The following is a 25298-nucleotide window of genomic DNA, read 5'->3' on the forward strand; positions in this document are numbered from 1 at the left end:
AGCGGAGGCCTCCCTCTGCAGGAAGCCCACGAGGAGCAGACCGATTCTCCCTCCTCTTCTCACTGGACTTTGGGGATGAAATGTTGACAAGTAACCAGAAACGGGAATAGTCAAAGTTTTATTTACTTGCATCCACAAACTACAGTAGAGAGGCACAAGAGAGCAGCACCTCAGTTCACACAAGGGTTGGATATTCTGCCCATGAAAATGATAGTATTGAGAGCAACTTCCCTGATGAGCACCAGGAAGGGCCTGTTGGCCTTGAAGGTCACCCTGTTAAAGTTGAGCGAACGCCCAGAAATCACGACTGCAGTGCTGGCAGCAGCTTCACTGCCTTCTTCGTTGACCTGTCACGGGGGGAAAAGATGACACGTTAACGGCCCCGCCGGGTTCTCTTCCAGAAGACACCCGCACCCCCGGGCAGCAGCCCTTCCAGGCTCTCCCAGGGCCGCCGAGGTTCCCATCAGGGAGCCCCTTTGGTTCGCGCAGGTGAAACGGTGATGAATGGAGCAGGGCTGCATTCATCTCCGAAGTACCCCCCTTCTGGGCCAAAAAGCAGGCGGGGGTGAAGCCGCGCCTTTGCTCCATTACCCGCTCGCTCTGGGCGAGGCCATCCCACTATCCCAGGCCCAACCCCCCCATCGCCACACATCAGCGGCTGGCGGTGCCCCGCGTTGTGCTGGCTCCTGTGGGAAGCACCGATACAAAGCCCGCAGAGGGAGCCAGCCTTTTGGGGGGCGCCCACACAGGAGGTGAGACCCTGGAGAAGAGGGCGTCCCCCGCGGCCTATCCTGCTGAGTACTGACGGAGCTCCTGGAGGCCACCCGCCAGCGTGGATTTCTCTAAAAACAGTTTTATGCCCCAGCATTCAACTGATGCCACTTGAGCAAATTCTTTGGTCCTTCTCCAAATGGAGCTCTGCTCTCTGCGGCTGGAATGCCCTGTAGGTTCACACTTCTTTGCAAGAACCATTGGGCGAACAAAGGCCACAACACAACACAGTGCCTCCCCTTCACAGCATTCTGTTTGTAGGGAGACTATTGTGCCCCCCTGGGGAGCCCTGACCTGAGCTGGGGGGGGGGGGGGTCTGCAAAGCCAGCCTGGCCGCTCAAACCCTCAGGGCCGCGCCATGGAAAAGCCCGCCAGCTCGGCTGCCATCCCAGATCAGAATGGCGAGCCTCAGTCAGCGCCTCTTCGGCTTCTGCTCGCAGGAACTCGGAGGCCCCGGCAGCCCGGGGAGACACGCTCAGAGTGTCCGGCCAGAAAAATAGGCTCGACTCTAAGCTTCCCAAGGACAGGAGCCTTTTGTCTACATTTCGCTTGGAGGGCCTTCGACTTCCCGCCTCTCTGTCTGGCCCACGTGCGAGTCAACACCCTTCATAATCCCTGGTGTGAACAGAGGGGCCCCCTAAGGCCATTTGGACAGCGGTGTGGACATCCGGCGGCTTCCGGCATCCATCCACAACAGGCCTTTGTGGAGCACCCGCTCTGGGCCCGACACGGTTCTAGGTGAGGGGGTGGCCGAGAGCGCCCTGTCACAGCCTTGCCCTGGGGAGTTTATGTTCTCTTAGGGGAGAAGACAACACAGCAGGGCCCCCTAGTCCGAGGTTTCACTTCCTCCCTTTTCAGTTATCCATAGTCGGCCACAGAGTCCTGGAGACCTGGTGCCAAGCTCCAGCCTCTGCTCAGGCAGAAATCTCTTCTGCTTCTGCTTTTTCACTTTTGGGGGGTGGGAGGCTGCAGAGCGCCTAGAAACACAGGGGGGTCCCCAGCCGCAGTTGCAGCCATCTGCTGTAGGTCTTGGAATTCTGCTCACTCTGTGTCCAAAACAGGGATGTCAGGAGGCACAAGGAAGCCTTCTTTCTTCATCTCACCAAAAGGAATCCTCGCGAGTTTCTCGTAAGTTTATAAAAAGGCTGCACAGTATTTGACACACTTAATACATCCACTGAATGAAGGAAAACACACCCCCTTCCCTCTCCATAGTCCCTACCAACAAGCGTGTGTTTAAAGATGCCTCAGTGGTTTTAACATCATCCAGGGCCTAGCACATAAAAAAAAACACTCAAATGCCTATTGATTGATATAAAATAAATACAAGTTAATTTGAGATGGAGGGGGAGAAGCTCTAGCAGCAAGTGTTTTTTGGACCTTGAGCGGGGTGGATTACAACACAAGTATGCACCATTGCTTTTGAGTGGAAGGCTGCCAGAACGGAAATGTCATTTTATTTTTCATGGTGTTGAAAAGTTAGAGATCCATCCCTCCCCCTCCTTCTGTATTCAGAACTTGGCCTCTGTCAGCAACTTGTAAATACTGATCATCAAAAGGATTCCCTGCCTCTAGTTAAACTTAATTTACAGAACGAAAGCATCCTTATTTGATTTTTGTTGCATCCCAATGGTTAAAAGCCATTATTTTAAGGCTTGTACATTTGGGGGACTGATAGCCTATTTTTTTAATTTTTTTTTTAGTTTTGACCTTTAAAAAAAAAAAGATATATTTATTTAATTAATTTAGAGTATGTTTCCATGGTTACATGATTCATATTCTTTCTCTCCCTTCTTCCCCCCTCCCGTAGCCAACGAGTAATTCAACTGGGTTTTACATGAGATAGCCTATTTTTTGAATGATTATTAGGGTCAGCCCTCTGTAGAGAAGGAATGAGTAGTTGCAACCATGTCGGTATCTGAGCAGCATTTAACCCCACCACCCCAAGAAAAATATCTAACCTACCTCACTCAACCAACCACATCGCCTGAAATGTGCACATCATTCACCCAATTTGGCCCTTGAAGCTCCCTGTTAAGAGCCAAGTTTGCTTAGGAAAGCCACAATGCTAAATTGTAGGTACCCTATCAACCCATGAAGACTGGATGAAAGACGGAGACATTTTAAATTTAGGGATGGTAGAAGGAGATACATTGTATCAGTCACTGTCAGGGAGGGCAGTTCTGGGGGCATTCAGTGACCCTTGGAAAGGAAAGGACTAAGAGATGCTCTAAGCCTTCACAGCTCTGCTCAGGTGAGACGCTGCTGGCTGTGATGGTTAAAGACTTCCTTGCCATCTGCCTAAAGCCAGAGCAGCCCATGGGGCGGCTAGTGCAGAGATACAGATTGTAGCTGGTACAGTGAGAATAAAGCCCAGGAAGTGATGGAGGACATAGACAGAGAGATCTACTGACCTCGAGGAATGCCTTATGGAATGCATCCGACACAAAAAGGTTTCCGGTTTCCTGGTTTTCTGTGATGATCCCTGAAAAGAAGCAAGAGAAGCACGCATATTCTGAGATGAAGGAGCCTTCCGCTCACAGGAGAGAGACCCCTCAAATTAAAGAGGATCAACGTTTTTAAAAATGTAGTAGCCACTTCCAAGGCTTAGGGAGCTCAGTGAAACCCAGCCCTCCCACCCGACCTTACAGTCACACATCGAAAGATGGTTCCCGAGTGTAAGGTCATTCAGACAGGCTCACATGAACTTAAGGTTGTGCTTACAAATCCAGGATGGAACAAAAGCTGTATTTCTCAAAAATTAAGCTAAACTAATAGATGAAAGCAAAGCCATATCACCTAGGAGGGTGCTTTATCATTTTGGGTAAACCCATCATCTCCTCTGTAAGTGGAAGGGACAGCAATCGACAGGTTGCCAAATACGATTAAAGTCCTGCTTGATATGAAAATGCCCTTCCCCAGACATTCCAAAGAAAGCTGTAGTCACACATCCCAGAAAGAAAAATGGAAAAGCACACAATTGTTGAGATATTAGGACTCCTGGATCTGCCTCGTAATGTGTGGCATTCTAGGTGTGATTTGATAATTTTATAAAACTTTATTCTTCCAGTTCACCATCACTTTCTTTTTTTTTTACTTTTTACTTTTTTTTATTTATTTTTTTACTTTATTTCTTTACTGTTTTGTGCCTTCATTTTTTTAAAAGTTTTTCTTTCAGTGAACTAAGACCTGCCTCTTCTGCCTCCAGCCTTCTCACACAAAAATATTGAAAAAGGAAGGGGAAAAAAGCCCTTGTTATCAATATTTGTGGTCAAGCAAAACAAATTTCCATGTTAGCCATGCCTAATATATATATAAGATAAGATAATATATAATACACACAATAATAATAAATAATGATTTATATATATATACATATATATATATATATATGAGTCCACCTCTTTGTTAAGAAGCTGTTTGCTATCTATTTAGATGATTCCCCCCCCCCAAGTTTTGGAAATTTTTAATTAATTTAGAACATGTTTCCATGGTTACAAGATTATTTAGATGATTTTTTAAAAAACAGCTTACATTTGATCTTAGAATCAATACTAAGTATCAATTCCAAGGCAGAAGACTGGTATAAACTAGGCAATTGGGGTGCAGTGACTTGCCTGGGGTCACACAGCTAGGAAGTATCTAAGGTCATATTTGAACCCAAGTTGTCCCGACTACAGGTATAACTCTCAACCCTTGAGCCACATAGCTGCCCCAAGGATTTGATTTTAAGAGTAAATTTAATCACCATTCCCTTGAGATAGCTGGGTGGTTCAGTAGATAAAGCTGAACCTGGAGTGAGGAAGACCTGATTTCACATGGGGCCTGACACTTACTAGGTTGGTGAGCCTGGGCAAGTGACTTAACTTCTGTCTGCCTCAGTTTTCTCATCTGTAAAATGAAAATCACTTGCCTCCCAGGGCTGTTGTGAGGATCAAATGAGAATATTTATAAAGCACTGAACACAACACTCAGCCCATAATAAATATTTAATAATTTAATAAAGACTTGTTTTCTTCCTTCCAACTAAAAAGATATATCAGAGGCATAAATTTTTATAAAACGATCAAAATTGATCATAAAGCATCACAAATTCTCAAATAGATTCAGAAGTCAGCACCTTAGTAACCTTAAAAACTAAGGCTGGGAGGAAAGCTAGGGGACTCGGTGGATTGAGAGATGGGAGCTCCTGGGTTCAAATTTGACTTCAGAGGCTTCCTAGCTGGGAGACCCGCTGGGCAGGTTACTTAATCCCATTGCCTAGTCCTTAGCCCTCTTCTGCCTTGGACCCAATACCCAGGACTGATTCTAAGTCAGAAGGAAAGATTGTAAAAAAAGATAAAACAGAACACCCAAGTGTGTCCATTTCCATTTCTCTTTCTGCGATTTGCAGCTCTCGCATGCCCTGGAAAGTCAAGAGGAAAAGCGTTTCAATATCGCTTCCCTCTTTCTCTTCGGAACCAGAATTCTCTCCGGCATCCTGTCTCCAACCCCTCCTTTCTCTCCAGTTCCTCCCCAGACCCTTCTTTGGGGAAAGAGAAGCAGAAAAATGCGTATTTGCCTCACCTGGCAGATTGGCTTTCTCTGGGCTGAAGAGATCATCCAGGCCCATCTGCTTCAGGTTCTCTTTCACGCTGAAGTTGTCCTCAATTCGGAACCGGGGCACGTGAACCGCCAGCAAAGTCTCCTCGAGGCTCTCCAGCCACTCCCGGAGCACTTCCGGCGTCAGGTCCCTTTCCACCTTCTCCAGAGGTTTCTCAGGCTTGGGCAGGATCAGCACCATGGTGATGTCATCGCCTTTGTAGGGCAGTTCCAGCACCTCCACCTGACTGCTCCCCTTCACAGAGCGGTAGCGGAACTTGTTCTCCTGATACATCATGGACACCGAGCACTGCTCACCATCTGCCTTGTGGAACAGCTCCTTCTTGGTGTTCCCTGGCATAAACTTGGACTTCCACAGACCCTGGGAGATTACATGGAAAGAAGGTTTGGGGTGGAATCCCTCTCTTTCCTTCCCCGGAATTTCCATGGTCCTTCCCTAGAAGCTAACTAACCAGGGGATGGTCAGTGCCTCGGGAAGCCCTACAGAATGCCAGACTCGTAGGGAGAGTCAGCACTGATGCTCCTCTCCCAGAAAAGCATAAAACATACACATCGTCTAATTCGATGCTCAAGACTAGTACCACTGCCCCTTTCAATAAAGGCGTCTAGGATTTCCCTTTAAAGGAAGGAGTTCCGTTCTCCGGCAAATCAATACTAAATACTAAATAAATAAATTCTCAAATCAGTGCCTCCAGTTATGAATTTGTATAATAAAGACATCTTCTCTGATCCACCCCTTACCCTCTGTCTCAAGTGTCACCACACTGGAAAATTAAGGTTTGTCAGAGACACTGGGCACTCAAGAAAAAGCATTAATAAGAATAACTAATATTTATATAGCACTAAGTGCATTATAATCATCTCATTTGATCCTCACAATAACCCTGAAAGAAGGTGTTATTATTATCCTCATTTTACAGATGAGGAAACTGAGGCAAACCATTAAGTGACCTGCCTAGGGTCACTCAGCTAGCTAGTAAGGGTCTGAGGCTGCATTTGAATTCAGGACTTTCTTACTCAAAGCCAGGCACAATATCCACTGCACCACCTAACTGCCTATCACTAGGTCCAGACTTAGGAGACTTGGGTGGGTTTTTAGTTCTTTTTGCCCAGAATTAGGGCTCTACATCACTCTCTGGAGGACCACTATTTCCAAATCACACTATGATCTATGTCAGCTTCTCTTTCCCATTAAATGTTGTCTTTATTAGACTATAAATTCCTTTTAATTTGGAAAGATGTTTTACACTATTGCACATGTAAAATCTTTAACATTGCTTGCCATCTCTGGGAGGGGGAGGAAGGGGGAGAATTTGGCTTAAACTTAAAGAAAATGAAGGTTAAAAATTGTGGAGTTTTTTCACGTAATTGAGGAAGAAAATAAAACATTAATAAACAAAAAGAATATAAGCTCCTTGAGGGCAGGAACTGTTTTGTTTTTCTTTGTATCCTTAGTGTTTAGCAAAGTGCCAGGTACATAGTGTTTTATGAATGCCCAATCCTACTCTCTCCTCTCTTTGTTTCTCCAATCTCTCTTACTCTCTACCAATCTATTTGTTTATCTTTATCCTAACTCAGACCTTCATAGTTGTGTGACCTTGAACAAGTCATTAATGGTCCTGGGCATTGGTTTCTTTACAATGAGGGAGATGAGGTCAAAATGGATAAATGATTTAGACATAAAGGATGATATAATAAATTGGGGGGAGCAAGGAAATGGATTGTTTTTATGACATGAAATTAAAAAATTTTTATATGAGCAAAACAAATTGAACCAAAATTAGAAGGAAACCAAGAAACTGGGGAGAAAAATTTTATAGCAAATTTCTCTGAGAAAGGCCTTATTTATCTAATATGTAGGGAACTGAACAAAATTTATAAAAACACAAGCCATTCCCTAGTTGATAAACAGTCAAAGGATATGAACAGGCATTTTTTTTGTTTTTCAGAAGAAGAAATCAAAGCTAATAATAATTAAATAAAAAAATACTTTAAATCATGACTGATTAGATAAGTGAACATTAAAAGAATTCTGAGATCCAACCTCACATCTATTAGCTACCATGACAGAAAATGAAAATGACAAATACTGGAAGGGGATATGGAACAATTGGGACACTAATGCAATCTTGGTAGAATTATGAACTAGTCCAACTATTCTGGAGAACAATGTGAAACTATGCCCAAAGAGCTATCAAACTGTATATACTCTTTGATCCAGAAATACCATTTTTAGGTGTATATCCCAAAGTGATCAAGTAAAAAGGGGGGAAATGTACAAAAATATTTATAGCCATTTTTTTTTGTATTGGCAAAGAATTGGAATTTGAGAGGATACTCCTCAGTTGGAGAATGGCTAAACAAGTTGTTGTGTATGACTGAGATGAAATACTATTGTACTATAAAGAATGATGAGTAGAGTGGTTTCTGAAAAACCTGGGAAGATATATATGAACTGATGCAAAGTGAAATGAGCAGAACCAAGAGAACATTATACACAGTAACAGCAATAGTGTATGATCATCAACTGGGAATGGCTTAAGCTATTCCGATCAAGACAATGATCCAAGATAATTCCAAAGGATCCACGATGAAAAGTAATATCCACCTTCAGAGAGAACTGATGAACTCTCAGTGCAGAATGAAGCATATTTTTTTAACCTTTATTTTTCTTGTGTTTTTTTTTGCCTCTGTTTTGCAACATGGCTAATATGGAAATGTTTACATGACTTCACATGTATAATCAATATTAAATTACTTGCTTTTTCAAGGGGTGGAGGAAGGAAATTTGGAACCCACAATTTTTAAATAATTATTAAAAATGTTTTATATGTAATTGAGAAAAATTTTATGAAATAAATTATATATATACTTTTTTTTTTAAGTGAGGGGGTTGGACCAGATGATTTACAAAGCCCTTAGAGGATTTTATGCTTCTTCAAAGTAGAAAGGTCAGGTGATTTTTGAAGCCTATAACAGACTAAGTATAATGAGGGGATTTGTGACACCCAGATATTTGGAACCTCCATCTTTCCAAGCATCTATTACTTTTGAATGGCTGATTTTCTAGAGTTGTCATAAACTCAGGAATGCTAAGGATTGGTGATTTGCATTTCATCATTTTGTTGATTGCAAAGTCATTCATTACTTAAAAGTCATCATTATATATTTACTTGCTTATTTATTTAGGGCTAAGCTTGTGATTTCTTTGATAGAGAATTCCCAATTAGGAAACCCTCAGATAATCAGCTGACAAACATTTATTAAGCACCTACTTTATGCCAGAGGAGGCAACTGTTCAACAACTTATAATTTTATTTATTTTTTAAAGCCTTCCGTCTTGGAGTCAATACTGTGTATTGGCACCAAGGCAGAAGAGTGGTAATGGCTAGGCAATGGGGGTTAAGTGACTTGCCCAGGGTCATACAGCTGGGAAGTAGCTGAGGTCAGATTTGAACCTAGGACCTCCCGTCTCTTGGCATGACTCTCAATCCATTGAGTCACCCAGCTGCCCCCAGAAACTTTATAATTTTAGAGTGTGGTTGCCTGGGATACAGGTTAAGTGACTTGCCCATGATCACAGCCTTTATGTTGGAGTTAGTCTTCCTGACAAGAGCCAGTTCTCTATCAAATGCACTATGCTGCCTCTATTTTTGTCTTTCTTTTCCCTCCTAAGTGGCTAATACTGGAGGGAGGGATAGGAAAGGGGGTACACACTCCTGTGTTCTCCGTTCCAACTGGCCCATCAGAGGGCAGTCAGGGGTTCCTCTGACCAGCCTTTTGTTTCAGCACCACCACAATGCCCTGTCCATTGGCTTCCTGCCTGATGCCCTCCTTCTCTTGTCTCTCAATGGATCAGAACCAAGAGCCTGGCTGTTAGCTAATAGTGTTCCAGGCAGGTCTGGATCCAGGTGAGAGAGAGAATATTTTGGCAGAAGAAATGTGTTTGCAAGGAAGGGCTATGGAATGCAGTGGAGCAGTGATTAACAGGAGAGAACCTGCTTAGATTCTTAGAATCTTGAAGGTGGGGGGCCTGGTATTTCAACTGCCAGCTGAGGGGGAGCTGCTCTTGAACTCTGAGGAGAGAGGCAACTCTGAGACCCTCACTGGAGCTTTGGAAGTGAACCCCACTCCTACAAGGATTTCCCTATCAAACTTGGGATCTACAGAGTCCAAATATCTTTCCGGTCACTAGAAGAACAAGACCAACAAGGGAGCAGAATTGAACTGCTGAGTTTACTCTCTATCTCACAGGGAGGAAGCACCCCACTTCATTCTTTAAAATTTCTAGCAACTAAAGAGGATGCACCAGAGTCTTAAGTGGGCAGACAGAGCCGTGTTAAAATGTAACTGGGAAATGCTTAACAAAATAAACAAAAACACAGTAACAAAGAATCATGTTAGTTTGCAGTTTTCTAAGAGATCCATTTGTTTTTCAATTTGTACACACCACTAATAAATTGCACAAGTTGCTTGTGTTGATTATTTCCGTATTGTTATTGGTGTATCTGTATATACTTGAATATGCAAAAATGTGTGTATATAGGCACCCCCCCCACAGCATTGATTGCTAATGACAAATTTCATAATTAATGTGTTAATTTTGTACTTGGAAACCCCAAAGAGGACACTATTGTATTGCTCTTCAGATCCCATCCTAGTAGCTGCAACTGAATATAAGCTACTCTCTTGGCTCACCAACCCCTGGCATGGTTCGGCAGCATACCTACTGAGATGTTCCGCCATCTTTTTCTGCCTTTGTGTTTGACACCAACCCAAATGATGTCTCTTCAATGAAGTGTTCCTTGATTCCCCATCTTGAAAGAATCACACCCACCTCTGGGAAGACTCCCATGGCCCTTTGTTTGTACCCCTCTGAAGACATTTTCACATTCTGTCCTGTATTCCAGTTATTTGTCTGATGATTTTTCTGCTCTCCTAGTAGATAGGAGCTCTTATCTGATTCATCTCTCTATTCTCCCACAGATCCTAGAAGAGTGCCTTGCACATATTAGATCAAGAAATGTATTGAAATTCAATAGTGGTATGTTCAGGAATAAAGAGGACAGTAGAGAGAGAATTAGAGCTCTGGATTTCTTGAGAATCTAGGTTTTTAGGTACCTTGAAGTAAATAGTGTTGACTAGCACCAAGGAGGTAAGGTCAGTGATAGCACCCTTAGGAAGGACGTCGGTGATGAGCCCTTCTGTCTTGTTTGCAACCCAGTCATTAATGGTCACTCTTGACAGCTCTGGGCTTGTCTGAAAACAGAACAGAAGTGAAATATATGTATCAATGCTTCTCCATATTTTGTCCATTCTTTTCTTTATACAACATGTGTAAACATAGTATGCCATTTGCCCATTTTCCTGCACATTCCTTAAGCTCATTGGTTGCTTCCAGTCCAACCTATGCATGTCTTATAGTAGGTAATACAGTGCTATGTACCTTTTGGGAACTAGAAGAAATGATTTTAGACAGAGGACTCAAATTTTTTTTCCCTCAAACTTCTAAATAAAATAATAAAAGAACAACTACCCAGAATATGTATTTGAACTTTAGTAATCAATGAAAAGAACCAATTGGGTAGACTCTTTTGCATAGGATCTTTTAGGGAAGCTTCTGACCTTTCAAACCCAAATGAAAATAAATTTCTCCAGCTGTTTAGGATTCAAGTAAGAAATTCAGCTAAGAGGAGAAAGATACAAATGGGCAAAACCCAAGAATCAGTCCTTCTAGTGATTCTCCTAGTCTTCTAAGGGAGCAAGCCTTGTTCTTCTCCATCTATTCCAGGTCCAATTTGTTTGATGACAGAGCACTATATTTGCAGGGGAGCAATCCCAAGAGCACTTGCTTACGGTGACCTTCCCATTGCTTTTGGGAGTTTGTTGATGTAAAGAATGGTGCCCCACCAATTCACCTTGAAGTCCAGAGGCTGAAGCTTGGCTCCATATACCGCCTCACTGATATCCTGGTAGGTCTCATTGAAAGTGAGTGACTTTTCTCCAAAGAGGCGATTGGCTGCCACCAATTCAGAGGATTTATTAGCCTTTCGATAAAGCCGGCAATTCAGCTTGGCAAAGAAGAAGTGGACCTGATCTGATGTTTTCTCTGAGATCGTATCAAACTTGAACACCTAAAGAAACCAAGCAAAAATGTTAAGGGACAGCAGAGAGTTCATCGAACATAGATTTAGAGCTGGAAGGGATCTTATTGTTCATCTAATCCAATGGTTCTTGGCTATTCTTGTGCCACTGTGGCATTTTGGTGAAGCCAATGGATAATGTTTTTAAATTCATAAAATAAAGTCATATGATTAATAATTATTAAATTCATAAAATAAATACATAAAATACATTAATAAAAATACACAAACGTACACAAAATAAGATTGTAAAGGATGCCAACTATACTGAAACATATTTTTAAAAATTTTTTTTTAATTTAAATTCATGGAACTCAAGTTAAGATGGTCAGGTTTAGAACTCAAGTCTGTTCAGCACCCCCCAGTTCAGTACATGATGTTCCACCAAAATCATACTGCCTCTCCTATAGTTGAATCTTTGTGGTAGGAAGACTGCTGTCTCTTCCTTTAAAAATGAATGGGGGGGGGGGGGCAGCTGGGTAGCTCAGTGGATTGAGAGCCAGGCCTAGAGATAGGAGGTCCTGGGTTCAAATGTGACCTCATACACTTCCCAGCTGTGTGACTCTGGGCAAGTCACTTGACCCCCCATTGCCTAACCCTTACCACTCTTCTGCCTTGGTACCAATACATAGTATTGACTCCAAGACAGAAGGTAACAGTTTAAAAAAAAATGAATACAGGTTCAAATCTGGTCTCAGACAACTTCCTAGCTATGTGTCCCTGGGCAAGTCACTTAACCCCACTGCCTAGTCCTTACTGCTCATCTGCCTTGGAACCAATTCTAAGATGGAAGGTATGGGTTTTTTAAAAAATGAATGAAAAATATGGGTCAATATGGTGAAACTATAGCCAAAGCCATTAATTATTCAAGCCTCAGTCACTCACTTATTGCCTTTTCTTCCTTAAGGACTCTTCCCAAATGAAATTATATGCTTTGGAAAGACTTATATGAACTGATGCAAAATGAAGTGAGCAGAACCAGCAGAACATTGTACACAGTATCAGCAGTATTGTAAGGATGATCATCTATGGAAAATTTAGCTACTCTGATCAATTCATTTATCCAAGACAGTTCCAAAAATCCCATGATGAAAAAAGCTTTCTGCTTCCAAGGAGAGAAATGATGGGCTTTGAGTGCATTCTAAAGCATATACTTTTCACTTTCTTTTTTCTTACTTTTTTTGCAACATAGCTAATATAGAAATATGTTCCACATGACTTTATATGTATATTTGATATTATATTGCATGCCTTTTCAATGGATGAGAGAGGGAATAGAAGATAGAAGGAAATTTAGAACTCAGTAAAAAAATATGGATGTCATAAATATATAAATAGATGAATTAATGAATAAATAGATAAAAGAGGAGATGGTTCCACCTCTTGTAGACTAAATAGAAATGTTTCTCTCCTCAGTGTCTAACACAGCATTGTCTACTTAGTAGGAACTTAAAAATTCTTGTTGGATTTGATTAAATTTGATTTGGTTCCCTAACTTTCTTCCAGGCACAACTCGTGGGCCATCACCCAAGGCAAGTGTTCTTAACCTTGCTTGGACCATGGGTTCCCTTGCCAGTCTGGTAAAGCCTATCGACCACTCCTCTCAATAAGGTTTTTAAGTACATAAAATGAAATATATAGGTACCAAGGAAACCGATTATACTGAAATACGCTTATCAAAATATTACCCCCTCTCTTCCTCCCCCAAAAGTTCACAGATCTCAGGTTAAGACCCTCTGACCTATAGGAAGCTTTTCTTCTTCTTTTTTTAAAGTCTTCTCTTCTGTCTTATAATTAATATTTAGTAGAGATGTATCTAAGATGCTGAGTATCAATTTTAAGAAGAGCAGTAAGGGCTAAGCAATTGGGGTTAAGTGACTTGTTCAGGGTCATACAGCTAGGAATTATCCTGAACCCAGGACTTCCCATCTCTAGACCTACCTCTCTATCCACTGGGCCACCTAGCTGCCCCTAGAAGCCTTTCTTCTTGACCCCTTTCTCTATGAATGTTTCTTCCTCAAGTCTATACATCTGTTTACATGCTTCCCCCCCCCCCCAATACAATGAAAACTACTCAAAGTCAGAGATTATGATTTGTTGTTATTATTGTTTGATTTTGTCTTTCTACCCAGGACACCAAAAACAGTGTGTGATGGAGTGATAGGTATAGAGACAGAAGCTGTGACTGAACCCAGTGCTCTCACCATCACATCACCCTATCTTGGAGGAATCTCTTAACTTTCCTGAACTTCATGCATCCAGCTCTTCTCCACAATTTTAGTTCGAGAAGGACAGTAGAAGAGAGCTGCCCCATTTAAAGAAACATTAGCTGACAAAATAAAAAACCGGGGCCATTTGCATCACAAAAGGATTTCTTTTACAAAAAGATCCACCATTTTGTTCCTTTCAGTTGAAGGCTTCCCTAGAGCACTTAAAGTATGCAAGTACATTAAAGAAAGCCCCAGTGAAGGCACTGATGATCATGGGCTCCTGGTCCAAGCCTACAATTCCAGGTGGAGCTTTTTGGTTACCTCCATGAGCTGCTTGAGTGTATTGTTGCAAGCCCCTAGCTTGGTCATGGCGAAAGCTGTGGAGATACTGAGAGGTGACAAGAAGATGTTGTCATTGCTGTTTTTGGAATCTGCCAGCTGCTTGTAGAACTCTGTCGCAAAGCGGGAGTTGGCCTCGGACAGTTCCCACACTCTTGGGTTGGTCAACTCTGGGACTTTCTTCTGCTCTGAGCCCTCATCTTCTGATGGCTTCTTCTCTGGGTGCCGGTAAATGCACATGGGATTCACTGGAATGTCCCTGGGCTTGGCAGTGCAGATATCCCCCACAGGGTTCCAGTGAGAGGCCACACAGCCCCAGAAGCCAATGAGAAGCAAGGAAAGAAGACACAGCTTCCTAAAAGGGGGCACAAAAGAAAGTGAAGCAAGCCAAAGAGACTGGATTTCATCCCATAAATAACCTCACTGACAACCTGTAATAGCTGCCTAGATGATAGGGCTTCCTGCCTCTCCTTTATCCAATCCACTCATCTCTCTGCTACCTACATAACAATATTGATGATCTGCTTAGGGGTATTTTCACCTCTCTACTCAAAACCCTTCAGTGATTTCCCATTGCCAGCTGAATGAACCCCAAAGTGATTATGACATTCAAGGCTCTCCAGAGTACACCTCTGACTTTTCCAGCTTTGACTCATCCTTATCTCCTTTTTTAATCTCACTTCTCTGTTTTCCCTTTCCCAAATGCCTTTTCTCATTACTATCCCTTGTGCCTAGGATGGAATCTCCTCTCCTCCTCCAGCCCCATCTCTGTCTATTAAAGTCTATTCCTCCCAAGCCTAAGATGTCTCGTCTTCCTCTTCCTCCTATAGAGTCTTCCCCTACCAGCTTCTTCTGCCCAGTGAAAGTGTTTTTTCTTCCTCAGATTTTGTCTGGACTCATCCTTTATCACCCTCTGTGGTGCCAGAGTTCCCTATTCACCTTTCTCCCACATTTATTTGCAAGCTTCTTACTTATTTATTTTTGTATTTTTCTTTTTGCCAATTACATGTAATAACAAATTTCTACCCACGTTTTCTGAAGTTGTATGATCTAAATTGTTTCTCTCCCTCTTTTCCTCAGCGCTCTTGGATCTGGCAAGCAATTCAGTCTGGCTTTATGCATGTATCATCACACAAAACATGTTTCCATATTCATTTTTGTAAGCAAATAAGGTTATAAAATCCAAACCCCCAAATATATACCCAAATAAACATGTGAAAAATCGCATGCTTTCATCAGCATTCTAACTCCAGCAGTTCTTTGTAGTATTTTTTGTCCCAAGTCCATTGGAATCATCCTAGATCTTTGAATTGTTGAGAGTAGCTAGGTCTAGCACATTTAATCATTCCACAGTATTGCTTTTACCATGTACAATTTGCAAGCTTCTTGAGAATAAGGTCTACACTATAGCTTTTTGTATCCCCGTGACTACTTTTGTATCCCAGGCACCTAGCAAAGAGGAAGCAGGTATCCAGTATTATAAGGGAAGCAACTGTTCTGCCTTCACTCTGCCCGAGTCAGAGCCTTTCTGAAGTTCTGACATTTCAGAAAGAATATCAATTCCCTGGAGAGTTGTCCAGAGGAAGATGGCTCACAAGGTCCATTCATTTACTCAGGCAGCAAGTATTTATTCAACACCAGTTATTTGATGGACATTCTGCAAGGAGCTTGGGCCACAATGACAAAAATGAAATAATTTCTGCTCTTAAGGAGCTTATATTCCATTAGGGAGAAAAAGCTTAAATACAGAAAAGCCAACAAAACATATATATGATGTAATTTTGGACTAGGAATAAGCTTCCAGTGTCAAGTGGCTGTTGAACTAAGTCTTGGAAGAACTTGAAATTCTATCAGGCAAAGGTGAAGGGGGCTGTGCCTTCAAGGCTCGTATAAAGATGCAAAGGAAAAATAATAATGAACAGCATTTAAATAGCATGCAAGGGTTATAAAAATGCTTCAAATATGTTATCTTGTTTGATCTCCATAGATTTACGGATGAGGAAACTGAAGCTGAGCCAGGTTAAATTTCTTGCCCAGGATCACATGGCTAGTAAATAACTGAGGCGGTAAAACTTGGGTCTTACTAACTACTAGTGCAGCTAGGTAGCACAGTGGATAGAGCGCAGAGTCAGGAAGACCTGAGTTCAAATGCAGCTGCAGGCACTTACTTTGCTATATGATCTTGGGCAAGTCTCTTAATCCTGTTTGCCTAAATTTCCTCATCTGTAAAATGAACTGGAGAAGGAAATGGCAGACCATTCCAGTATCTTTGCCATGAAAACCCCAAATGGGGTCATAAAGAGTTGATTGAACAGCTTACTAACTACAAGTCCTGTACTCTATCTACTACTCCATCACCTAAAGCTTAGTTTCTTTAGACTGATGATTGTGAAGTGTTCATAAAGAATGAAGCTAGAAAGGGAAGGTAAATCATGCTCTGAAACACTTTGAATTCCAAAAAGAGGATTTTGTATAGTTGACCTGAGAAGTAATATTGGGGTTTATTGAGTAGGAAGATGATTTAGTCCTGTGGCTTAAGAAAATCACGTTGGCAGCTGGGTGAAGGATGAATTGAAGAAGGATGAGAGACTTGAAATCTTAGAGGCCAGCTGGAGGCAATGAGTTACTGGATTGAGATAAGGGTTGTGTGAATGAAGAGAACAATGCAAAAGAGATGACAATTTTGACAACTAAGAAATATGAGAAGCAGACCTGGGTGGCAGAGTTTACTGGTGAGAGATAGGGAAATCTAGAAGATGGGTAACTTTAGTGGGCAAGACAATGAGTTCTTTTGGGAGCATGTTGAGTTTGAGATGTCTATGGGACATCTGATTCAAAATGTTCATTTGGTATTGGTGTTGCAAGGTTGGTGATCAGGAGACAGTTCTAAGCCAGGGATTTGGGAATCATCCGCCTTGAGGTAACATTTAAACTCCTGGGATCTGATGAAGTCATCAATGGAGAGGAGAAAGAAAGAAGAAAAGAGTCCAGTAGAGAACTTGAGGTATACCCACAGGTATTTACTGACACTAATCCAGGAAAGGGGATTGAAAGGGAATGATCAGACATAAATTGAACCAAATTAAGTGCATTGGCTTCCTCTTAATTCTGTTTGCCATGTTAGAAAAACCTTTACAATTTGGCTCCAACCTGGCTTTTCTACATTATCCAATCAGTTGCCAAGTCCTATTGTTTCCTCCTTACTTCTGCCCCCTTATCTCTTCTTGTTTCTTTCCATTGATATACCCTCTATCACGATGCCCAAGACTTCACATTGGTCTGCTTGCCTCGAGTTTCCTCCCTCTTCAATCGGTCCTCCTCCCCACAGTTGCTCATGATTTTCCGAAAGTCTGGGTCTAATTATATCACTCCCCTGCTAATAAAACTCTAGGGACTCTCCATTACTGCCATAACCAAGTACAAATTCATCTGTTTGACATTTAATTCCCTTCTCAACCTACTACTTCAGCCATAGTCTCCGCTTCACACATCTTGGACTCTTAACAGTGACTTTGGACAAATCATTTCACCACTCTCAGCTTTAATTTCCCCGTTTGTAAAATGGGAACAATAATAGCTCCTACCTTACAAAGTTGTTGTGAGGCTCAAATGAGATAACATCCATAGAGTACTTTGCCAAAAATAGTGCCATAGAAGTTGTTATTCAGTTATTTTTCAGTCATGTCCAACGCTCCATGACCCCATTTGGGGTTTTATTGGCAAAGAATCTGGAGTGGTTTGCCATTTCCTTCTCCAGCTCATTTTACACATAAGGCAAAAAGGTTTTAAAAGACTAGCCCAGTGTCACACAGTAAGTGTCTGAGGCTGGGTTTGAACTCAGGAAGAAGAAATCTTTCTGACACCAGGTCTGGCACTCTATCCTTTCTTCACTAGTACTATATAAATGTTAATATTATGAGGGAGATAGAGTCAGTTTTATTCTTTGCTTCTCCAAGCCAAAAAAGAGTTTGGAATATCAAATGGTGCCAGTGTCGACTACAGAGAGCTCACAGACTTGAATTTCACACTTAGCAAAAACAGCATTTGGCATTTCAACATGAAGGGTACCATGATGATTATCCTAAGGTATGTAAAAGGTGCCTTCTGAAAAATCAGTCACAGGATCAGAATGACAAAACCTCAGGCTTGAAAAGGACAGCAGAGATCAGGTATTCTAGCTTAAACCCTTGACCATTAACCCCTTCTACAATATCCTATGCCAGAGGTCTTCCAGCCCCAATGATGGGGAACCCATTACTTCATGAGCAACCCATGATTAGGAAGTATTTCCTTCTCCAGAAATACATACATCTCCAGAAATCTGCCCCTGTGCCCCTTCTACAAAATTCTCCTTGTTCTGTCCTCTAGGACCAAAAAGAACAAATTTAATCCAAGAATCATAGACTTAGACCTTTTCAGGTCTTTCAAGGGCTTTCAGGTCCTTGAATAGTGCTTTCAAGGCTCCCCTTTCTCCAAGCCCAGTTTCTTCTCCATTTCCAGTTTCTTCAACTGATCAAAGATTATTTTATGGTAAGGATAATTTTAGTATTAAGTATATTTCATTATGACTTATTAGCAAAAATGGCCACTCTTTTGCCTAATTTTGCTGAGCCAAAGTACCTTGTTTCTCATCCTTGCTAAATTAACATCCTTGTAGAGGATAAGAGAATTCAATCTTACCTCACCAAGCAAACCAGATTTTTATTTGTCTTTGGTGTGCTGAATAAATTAGGGGGTGGCTCCTTCTTCTTTCTCAGACCTCTCCCTTAATCATTCTATCAATAAATATTCATGAAACTCCCAGGTACTATAGGAAGTGCTTGAGGATACAAAAAGAAGCAAAAGATAGTCCCTGCCCTCAGATGAATAAGGCATCTTTTAAGGGTAAGAACTAGCCATCATTTTCTCATTTAGACAGAGATGATAGCTCAGATTCAAGCTCAGATGTGTGCCAGTGGTTACAAGGGCACACAGGTAAGAGTATGGCTGGATTAAGAGAAACTCATCTCCACTGTTTGAATAACTACAAAAATTCAAGGGAGTGGGGCAGGGCAGTTTAGAGGCTCAGTGGATAGAGAGCCAAGCCTAGAGCAGGAGGTCCTGGCCTCAGATACTTCCTAGTTGTGACCCTGGGCAAGTTACTTAACTCCCATTGCCTAATCCTTACTGCTCTTCTACCTTACAACCAGTACACAATTTTGATTCTAAAATGGAAGGTAATGGTTTAAAAAAAAAAAAAAACTCAAGGAGCTTCCCCAATTATTGGTTGAATAGCATCTTTCTGCCCAAAGGATAATGTATTATAGAAATCAAAGAATTTCAGAATTGAAAAGAAACTTAGTTTCTTAATGTCCTCTCCCACACAACTATAAAATATCTCTTAGGTTCCTTTCAGCTCTGAGTCCTATAACCAACTGCTATCAGTGCAGGACTCTCCTCTGCCATGATTCCAACAACTGGTCTTCCAGCCTTCACTCAAAGAATCTCTAGTGATGGCAAACCCATCGGGTCCTGGGCAGCTCACTTTACTTTTTAATTATCAAGTCACCTCCAAGTCTTCACTAGGATAAATATCCCCATTTCCTCCAACCAATCCTTCTATGATATGGTCCCCGTCCCTCACCATCCTGGTCATCTTCTACCAGACACTCTCCAGGTTGTCAATACTTTGATAATTGATGGACTTGTGACTTCATCCATAGGAATAATCCTTCCAATACTTCAAACTCACCCCTGCCTTCTTGTTCTGAATGCCTCTTGCTTCTGCCCTCCACAGGACAGTCACCACCTGCCCAGTGATTTTTCTTTGTATCTCTTGATATCGTGGGCATGTGAGTGAAGCTGATTACTAGTTATTCCTCACTTTCATTACATGACAAGTGCACCTCTTGTTTCTCTAATAATAAATAGCTTCTTACACCATTCCTCTTGCGAAATTCATGATGACTAATCTGTTGTAGCTTAACCATGCCCACCATGCCATGCCCCATTGCCCCTTAGTTGACCTTCAATTTCTCAATTGATGGTGCTATCCCTGACTTGTATCCTTTGAGACCACTGGATGAATATTGATGTTAAAAAGACAAGCCTTTGTTTCAAGGAGACTTTGAGCACTGCAGAATTTTCTAACGTCAGAAGAGCAGCTTTCATCTTCTTCTGTAACTGTGATTTCAGTAGCATCATCCATCCACAGCAATTGTCCAAGATAGATATAGGCAAGATTGCAAGGTTTTGCGTCAGCCAAAAATTCAGGCCATTGTGGCTAACCGATTCATGTAATAAAACCAAGAATGTAGTCCCAGAGGATGGGAGGGAATAACTTGGCTTTTCTTCATTTAGCTTTTATTTTTGTTCAACTTTATTCCCATTCCACTGGGAGCAAAATGGGTTTCATAGACCCAACCTTCGCATAGCTCCTGAGAGGTGCATTAGGGGAGGATTTTAGTTTTTTATTGTTTGTTTTTATGGGGGGATGTGCTGATTTGGGCTTTGGGGACAAAGGATCAACACGAAGTTAAGCAATTTTTTGTTCAGTTCCTTTTCAGTCCTATCTTACTCTTTGTGACCCAATTTGGGGTTTTCTTGGGAAAGATATTAGAGTGGTTGGCCTTTTCCTTCTCCAGTTCATTTTATAGATGAGGAAACTGAGGCACACTGGGTTAAGTGACTTACCCAGAGTCATACAACTAGTAAGTATCTGAACCCAAATTTGAACTCAGGTTTTATTGTCTCCAGGTCTGGTGCTCTATCTACTGTGCCTCCTAGTTGGCCCTGATTAAACATTAGTTACAAGGAACTTCTAAACTAAGATAGTGATTTATAATCCTAGATTTGAATCTGTATCAGAACAAGGCAATTAAAAGAATAGGATACTCTGGCTTTTATTGACTGTCCCATGTTAGACAGGCATCTAAGCAGTACAGTGGATAGAATGCTGTTTCTGCAAGCCAGGAAGACTTATTTTCATTGAGTTCAAATCTGCCCTCAGATAACTCCTGGCTAAGGCAAGTGATAACCTCTGGCTGCCTCAGTTTCATCAGCTGCAAAATGGGGATAATAATAGCACCTCCTTCCACAGGTTGCTGTGAGGACCAAAGGACATATTTGTAAATCACTCAGCACCATGCCTGGCACATAATAGGCACTTAAGTAAAATGCTTGTTCCCTTCCTTTCAATGATAAGTACAATGGGATTTTGGAAGCTCTACTGTCAGCTATCACACACCCAAGGCAGTAGACCATTTTTGGTCCACAACATTTGGCTCAAACCAAATCAAAATGTAATTAGGAAATTCTTAACAAAATAAATAAATTGATTTTAAAAAAGAGAGAGGGAGAAAGAAATATATACACACCCAGGTATTTTTAGCCAATGTGCTGCCCAGAGTGATATCTATATATGGTTAGTTTGGCACCCCAGTTCTACATCTTTCAAGTCACTGATGTGATTGTAAAGACATGACAGAAAATCATTTATGAAAGCCTGCCTGGTTTCTCCTCTCACCTTCAAGAATTCCTCCAGTACGTATGTGGATTATTAAATAAAGACTCTATACAGATGAGTTGTTCTTCACTGCCTTTTTTTTTAACCCTTACCTTCTGTCTTACAATTAATACTGTGTCTTGGTTTCAAGGCAGAAGAACATGAGGGGCTAAGCAAGGGGGTTAAGGGACTTGCCTAGTGTCACAAAGCCAGGAAGAATCTGAGACCAGATTTGAACTCAAGATCTCCAATCTCTAGGTTGTCACTCTATCCACTGAGCCACCTAGTTGCCCCATCTTGTTTTTGTTTTTGTAATCATAAAACCTAATTTTTTTTCTCCAGACAGCTGATCCTAACCTGCCCTTCCCTCCCCAGCAGACCCTGGAAACTCAAATGAGCAGACCACAAGGCAGAGAAGCTACGTCTTAGGAGAGTCCCATAAAAATGAGAGAAAGGCCATTCTATATCCCCATTACCAGGAATATTTGCAATGGTACATGATTACTCTGTCCTCAGAAGATGGAAAAGGCAAGACGAAAGAACCAATAAAAGCCCATTAATTCTGTTTTCTTTTACAGAATAGACAGTGCAACATCTCCAAGGAGGAAGTGACTCCTCCTTAGAACTCAAAGAGTTTAAAGATGGTGGTTCAGCAAACATTTATTAAGTGGGTACCATGCACTATGCTAAGAGGGGTTCAAAAGAAAGTAAAATACCATTCCTGCCTTCAAAGAGCTCATAATCCAATGGGGGAGACAACATACAAACAACTTGATCAAGTAAGATCTAGACAGGGTTGATTGGAGGCTTTTGGAGGGGAGGCACTAGCATTGAGGGGAATTGGAAAAATTCCTCCTAGAAGTTGGGATTTCAACTGAGACTTGAAGGAAGGCAGCAAAGCCAGGAGGCATAGATGAAAATGGAGAGAATTCTAGGCATGGACAACAGCCAGAGAAAATGCCCAGATCAGGAAAGCCTTCTTACAAAAAGTGGATTTCACTGATTCTTTTTAAAAATGTTTTATTTTGTTATTATTATTTTATAGTAACTCTTACCTTTTGTCTTGGAATTGATACTAAATAATGGTTCAAAGGCAGAATAGAAATAAGGGCTAGGCAGTGGGGGTTAAGTTTATGGATACTTATGTACTTGGCACTGACTGGGCAACCAAAAAGCTAATGCAATCCAAGGCTAACTAAAGAGCTGGCGGTGTGACTGTACTTCACTCTGATCAGACCACACAGAAATGTTTCATTCTGGAAACCCCATTTTAAGGAGAGTTCTGACAAACTGGAGAGAGTCCAGAAGAGGACAATCAGGATAAGAAAAGGTCTCAAGATCATACCACAGAAGGAACTGGCTCTGTCTAGCCTGGACAAGAAAGGGCTCATGGGAGGTGACAGATGTCTTCCAGGATTCCAAGAGCTATGAAGTGGAAAGAGGAATGTTTGGTTTGGCCTGAAAAGCAGAATTATAACCAGAAGCAAATAAAATAATAACAATCAGAAACATTTCTATATCTCCTGAAGGTTTGCAAAGTACTTGATATGTTCCTGACGATAACTCTGAAAGGCATTCTATTATGATCTCCATTTTATAGGTAAAGAAACAGAGGCAGACAAAGATTATGTGATTTGCTCAGGGTTGACAGCTAGTGTCCAAGGCTGGATGTGAACTCATTCCAATTCCACTGTGCAAACTTACTGCCATAATTTAGGTTAATTGTAAGGAGAAACATCCTAATAATTAGTTGCCTAAAAATGGAATGGGCCGTGGCATCCCTCTCACTCAAGATCTTCAAGCAAACATGGCACAGTCACTTTTCAGATATACTGAGAGAAGGAATTCTTGTTGAGGGGTAGGTTGGACTAAATGACTTTTGAGGTCCCTTTCTGCTTTGAGATTCTTTGATTCTATCATAATAGTGGTCCTCAAACTTTTGGGTCTTTAATTAAAGACCCCTTAAATTAAAAAAAAAAAAACCTTACCAACTGCCTTAGTATCAATTCTCAGAGAGAAGAGTGGCAAGAGCTAGGTAACTGGGGTTAAGTGACTTGCCCAGGGTCACAGAACTAAGAAGTACCCTTTATAGTCTTAAAAATGATTAAGGATTCCCAAAGGACTTTTGTTTATGTAGGTTCTATCTTTGGATATTTATCATATTAAATATTCAAACATCTTGTTATCATTATAAAAATATACTTTGAAAACTGCTATATTAAAGCATCCAGATCAAGAGATTTAAGTTTTCCTGTCTACTAGGCAAGTCCCATCTGGAATATTATTTCCAGGTCTAATAATAACTGCAATAATGAGCATTTACATGGCACTTTTTTTGTAAAGTACCAAACAGAGATCATCTCATTTGATTCTCCCAATAATCTATAAAGAAAATATGTTATTATCTCCATTTTACAGATGAAGAAACTGAGGCTGAGGCAAACTAAATAAAAGTCCAGGGTCACAGAGCTAATAAGTGTCTGAGGCAGAAATTTGAACTCAGATTTCCCTAATTCCAGGTCCAGTGCTCTAGCCACTGAACCACCTAACTGGTCCAAGTAGTTAGAGTTAATCCATTTCAAGGACACTGACAAATATAGCATATACACAACAGGGTCTGGGAACTATATTAAATGAAGACTGATTAACAGAACTGAGAGGGGATTAGTCTAGAAAAAAAAGAGTAGACTAAAATAAGACATCAGAAGAGTCTTCAAGTACCTAAAATTCTTTCATGTAGAAGAGGGAAGAGAGTTGTTTTATGTTAGTCAAAGAATATAGCAAGACTAGAAATGATGAATGGAAATCACAAAGGGGTACATCTTGATTTAAACCAGGGAATCATCGCACTATTCGCCAATAGACCATCTCATGGGGCAATGCATTCCCTGGTACTGGAGTTGTTTAAACAGAACCCAGACCATCATACATTACAGGTGTGATGACCAGGATGCCTGGCCGCCATAGAAAATTGGACCAAATGACCTCTCCGTTTCATGGTTCTATGTGAAGGAATAATTACTCTGGCAGAAGTATATGAATATATTTGAGTGGACAGAGAAAGGAGATACTTCTAGTCTATATAATAAATATATAATATTACTATAGTCCTCCCTCACTATATTGTGGTTCACTTATCCTGGCTTCAATATTGATGGTTTAAAAAAAATATATATATATATAACTGTATCGCAGAGTTTTCATCATATCATGGGATTTTATTAAAATTACATAGGTTTAAAAGGGTAGAAAGTGGGGGCAGCTGGGTAGCTCAGTGGATTGAGAACCAGGCCTAGAGACGGGAGGTCCTAGGTTCAAATCCAGCCTCAGCCACTTCCTAGCTGTGTGACCCTGGGCAAGTCACTTGACCCCCATTGCCTAGCCCTTACCACTCTTCTGCCTTGGAGCCAATACACAGTATTGACTCCAAGACGGAAGGTAAGGGTTTAAAAAAAAAAGGGTAGAAAGTGTTTAAGAGTATATGAAGTGTTCATAAGAGGGTGTAAAAGGTTTATAGGAGAGTGGGAAGGGTTTATAAAGCCTTAAAATATATATATATATATATATATATATATAATAAAGGAAATATAATGCTCCTACTTCGCATTTTTACCTATCACGAGGGTCTCTGGTACCTAACTCCCATGATAGGTGAGGGATCACTGTAAATAAAATTAATAATAATATAATATTATAATAACTAGCCTTCCATTCTTGGTCCAAAGCCAAAATCGCCAAAAGCCAGGAGAG

At 41.2% G+C, this 25298-nt stretch overlaps 1 protein-coding gene across 1 annotated transcript in view; it reads right to left on the reverse strand.

Annotated features, from left to right (window-relative positions):
- Window positions 1-105: 105 nt before the first annotated feature.
- The window catches only part of SERPINC1 (serpin family C member 1), a 31578-nt gene continuing 6385 nt past the window's right edge, over window positions 106-25298 (reverse strand). Inside the window, exons 2-7 of the mRNA XM_007480819.3 lie at window positions 14048-14420; window positions 11292-11507; window positions 10495-10632; window positions 5338-5734; window positions 3186-3256; window positions 106-347 (exon numbers count right to left, since the gene is read on the reverse strand). Of these exons, the coding sequence (XP_007480881.1) occupies window positions 171-347; window positions 3186-3256; window positions 5338-5734; window positions 10495-10632; window positions 11292-11507; window positions 14048-14420 (1372 nt within the window). The 3' untranslated portion in view covers window positions 106-170. The remainder of the gene's footprint in view (window positions 348-3185; window positions 3257-5337; window positions 5735-10494; window positions 10633-11291; window positions 11508-14047; window positions 14421-25298) is intronic.

The sequence above is a fragment of the Monodelphis domestica genome, chromosome 2 (assembly GCF_027887165.1).
Source record: "Monodelphis domestica isolate mMonDom1 chromosome 2, mMonDom1.pri, whole genome shotgun sequence".
NCBI lineage: Eukaryota > Metazoa > Chordata > Mammalia > Didelphimorphia > Didelphidae > Monodelphis > Monodelphis domestica.